At 54.5% G+C, this 3,880-nt stretch overlaps 1 protein-coding gene across 1 annotated transcript; it reads left to right on the forward strand.

Annotated features, from left to right (window-relative positions):
- Positions 1-359: 359 nt before the first annotated feature.
- LOC120670963 (peroxidase P7-like) lies at positions 360-1,820 on the forward strand. The gene is made up of 3 exons (XM_039951154.1): positions 360-615; positions 726-917; positions 1,036-1,820. Exons 1-3 carry the CDS (start codon positions 397-399, stop codon positions 1,585-1,587), a joined length of 963 nt encoding a protein of 320 aa, XP_039807088.1. The 5' UTR covers positions 360-396; the 3' UTR covers positions 1,588-1,820.
- Positions 1,821-3,880: the final 2,060 nt, after the last annotated feature.

Here is a 3,880-nt window from a genome sequence, read left to right on the forward strand (position 1 = left end):
TTTTTTTTGAGGGAGGGAGAGTATATACTACCCGGAGCCTGCCAGACAAACCACTCCGATACACACTGCAAGTCTGCGATCTGCACAGACGGCAAGTTGATGGAATATACAAAACGTGACTGAACCAACACATGCGAAGCGCCAAACCGTCGTCCCATCCTGCAATTCATGCTTTGTTTTTGCTCCGACCATCATCACTACAGTCCAACCCTAATCTGCCCACCGCCACCTTCTCGCCAGCTTACGCCGCGCGCATTAGTCAACCAATCCAGCGCGAGTTCAGGCGAGCACCCCACCCCACGCACACTATATATACATCTTGCTTCTGGTTGCTTCAGTGTCTCTCACCGTACCAAGCTTCTTGCATTGTGTCGTAGCGCTCGCAAGTTGCGGGAAATGGCGACGGCAGTGAGGTGCTTGCTCACGGTCGCCGTGGTGCTGTCTCCCCTGCTCGCCGGCGGCGCCGCCGGCGGGCCGCTGTCGACGAGCTTCTACAGCAAGAGGTGCCCGAGCGTGCAGGGCATCGTGCGGGCGGGGATGGCGTCCGCCGTGGCGGCGGAGCGGCGCATGGGCGCGTCCATCCTCCGCATGTTCTTCCACGACTGCTTCGTCAATGTAGGGGCACGCACCGTATTGATTGCGTTGCGTTGCGTTCGTGTAACTGCTAGCTGCTACCACCTTATCAGATCAGGGTACTGTACATGCTGATCGGGAAGTTGCTGCAGGGCTGCGACGCGTCCATCCTGCTCGACGACACGCCGACCTTCACCGGCGAGAAGAACGCCGGGCCCAACGCCAACTCCGTGCGCGGGTACGAGGTCATCGACGCCATCAAAGCCCAGGTCGAGGCGGCCTGCAACGCTACCGTCTCCTGCGCCGACATCCTCGCCCTCGCCGCCCGCGACGCCGTCAACCTCGTACGATAATACCGCTCAGAGCCTCAGACCAGTTCATAAGCTGGCAATGTGCAATGCAAGGCTCTGGACTTTGGTAGCTAGCTAGCTGACCTGACAATATCTATCCATCATCCTGCAGCTCGGCGGGCCGACGTGGACGGTGTACCTGGGCCGCCGCGACGCGCTGACGGCGAGCCAGAGCGACGCCAACGCCAACCTCCCCGGCCCGGGCTCCAGCCTCGCCACGCTCGTCTCCATGTTCGGCAGCAAGGGCCTCTCGCCGCGCGACATGACGGCGCTCTCCGGCGCGCACACCGTAGGGCAGGCCCGGTGCGCCACGTTCCGCGACCGCGTCCACAACGACGCCAACATCAACGCCACCTTCGCGTCGCTCCGGCAGCAGACGTGCCCACAGGCCGGCGGCGACGCCGCGCTGGCGCCGATCGACGCGCAGACCCCCGAGGCGTTCGACAACGCCTACTACCAGAACCTGATGAGCAGGCAGGGGCTGTTCCACTCGGACCAGGAGCTCTTCAACGGCGGGTCGCAGGACGCGCTGGTGAGGAAGTACAGCGGCAACGCCGGGATGTTCGCCGCCGACTTCGCCAAGGCGATGGTGAGGATGGGCGCCATCAGCCCGCTCACGGGGGCGCAGGGGGAGGTCAGGCTCAACTGCAGGAAGGTCAACTAGCGTCAACTCCAACTCAGTCGATCGTTCGGGTTCTGATTACCCCTTGCTACGTGGCAGGAATACTGCAGTTCTTTATTGTTTTTTAGCATTGCAGTTCTTTAATGTTGGGAAATGTAATTTCTACATGTGAAGTACGTAAGTGCTTTATCTAGGAACCAAGAATCTTTTCCTTTCGTCAAATCTGAAGTGAAATTCTGAACAGTTCATTTGCGAATCTGAGACTAAAATTAATAGGGCCAGGTCTGACTGACTGAACCCTGAACAAAAAGAAATATCAGGAGCAAAAGGAACAAGACAGGCCGGAGACCGCATGGGGGTATGAACTTGAATAATTTGCGTGCAAGTTGCTGCATGGAGCATGGAGGGGCTCGTGGCGACTCCTAGTTTTGCGAGCAGATCACGCGTCCACTTGCTGGAATGCCTGTTGGGAGATGCCACGCCGCCGTGGATCCGTCCCGTGCAAGTTTTAAATAACCGGCTATATAGCTGTCGCTACAGCCCGATTTAGCTTTTTGGGAGCATAAACAGAGAAGGTCCATTTGGCGCTAAGCAGGATAGCCCGCTAATAACCCGCTATAGCCAGATAAATCAGCTAAATTACCATCTCTTAGCCAGCTAAATCAGCTAAATCTGCTGGTGATGATTAGACGGGTAGAAATGATCAGATGCCACTGATGTTTATCAACTTCATATTTATGCTTTCAGTTTGTTTGTGTGAAACTGTGAACTCATTTCTTCGTCGGTCTGTCGTTTGTGTTAGACTTATAGTTGTTGCATCATTTGAACTTTGTGTTAGATTTGTGAAAGCATGAAGTTGAAGTCATATGTTGTTTCTCTACATGATGAATTGATGATGTACTGAATATTCTGAAACTGTGAACTTGATTTGCAAAACAGCTAAATGGGTTAGCTAAGGCTATAGCCGGATATAGCCTTTTCTTATCCTTCGAAAAGGTAACCGCTAAGGATTAGCAGGATATTTAAAACCTTGGTCCCGTCCCGTGCGCGTCCTCATCCGCGGCTCCACGCCACGATTGTACATCCACGAGCCAAACCTTGGGCGATCAAACTGCCCACCAGTGATCACGAGAGTTCTTGTTGCGTCCGATTCAGCCGAGCATCTGCGTGCCCGCGCGTCACCTCGTTTTGCAACTGGTGGCGTATATCCAACGGGTCACCTTAGGTTCCAATAATAAGGGTGGATTACTCTACTTGAGGTTGTCATTAATTTTTTTTTCATTTACTGCACGTATGGTTACAATAATATGGCACGTATGCAGGCTCGCCACCTTTTTTTTTCTTTGGAGTTTCTATTTTATTTTTAAAAATGGCAGCAACGCTATTTCCATGAGAAAAAGTACAATACGTTATACAATGCTTTCCGAAGAAAAATGTTGTATAATGATGCCTCGAGGAAAGTATCCTCAATCATCTGTCTTCATAGTCTCTTCTTTAGGAAAAAAAAAGTTGGTCCCAAATGTCCCTACCAGATGTTTTACAGAGAACTTTCATACCAAGGAAGTTTTATTTACAATACTATCCTAGAAATTTTTTTCCAAAAACATTTTTAGGAACCAGGAAAGTTTTACATGATTTTCAAAAGGTTGTTTTCCAAACAATTTTTCTGAAAAAAATGAAAAACTTTTTGATAAAAGTTTTTTGAAGGGCCTTCTAAGATTTGTCACTAACATAGAACATTGTGTGACCTATATGTTTGTGAGGCTGCCCACACCGGCACCCGGTGCCCCAGGACGTGGATAACGGAATTCGTGCTTTAGTGGGGTACTGAATAGCCCCGCTATCCAAGCGGACAGCCGCGTCTCTCGCTAAATGTAGCGCTTTCCCGTTCCTTCGCTATGCCTCCTTTCGGGCCCACCTTGCAACTGCCGCTCCACCCGCCCCGCCGTGCCGCGTCTCCGCCTCGTCCGCGCGCTGGTGCTGGACGCCGCCACCGCCGCGTGCCACGCCTCCGCCCCGCCGCAGTCGTCGCGGCCGCCGGCCCCAGCACCTCCGCCGCCCACCTCTCCAGCACCTCCTCGAGGAAGTGCCCAGACACCGCGGCGAGCGGCCGCACCGCCGTCTCGTCCACGTGCGCCCTTCCCTGGCCGGCGAGCCGCCACTAGTGCCCCGCCTCGACGAGAGGGGCCACGGCCGACGCGCGCCGACAGAGAGGGAGTAGGGCCGGGCGTGTACTCGTGCGCGGCACGGGCAACCGACCATGTCTCGCCGCGTCTACGCGGGGGACTCCTCGCCGCGGGTGTCGAGCTCCTCGTCGTCGTCGTCGCGGCGCTCG

Source organism: Panicum virgatum, chromosome 4N, assembly GCF_016808335.1.
Source record: "Panicum virgatum strain AP13 chromosome 4N, P.virgatum_v5, whole genome shotgun sequence".
In the NCBI taxonomy this organism is placed as follows: domain Eukaryota; kingdom Viridiplantae; phylum Streptophyta; class Magnoliopsida; order Poales; family Poaceae; genus Panicum; species Panicum virgatum.

Bases quoted from the DNA above. Each gene is read 5' to 3' on its own strand.
- LOC120670963 (XM_039951154.1), top strand. From the start codon at position 397: ATGGCGACGGCAGTGAGGTGCTTGCTCACGGTCGCCGTGGTGCTGTCT. The intron at 616-725 runs GTAGGGGCACGC...AAGTTGCTGCAG, and splicing joins TCCACGACTGCTTCGTCAAT to GGCTGCGACGCGTCCATCCT. The intron at 918-1,035 runs GTACGATAATAC...ATCATCCTGCAG, and splicing joins CCCGCGACGCCGTCAACCTC to CTCGGCGGGCCGACGTGGAC.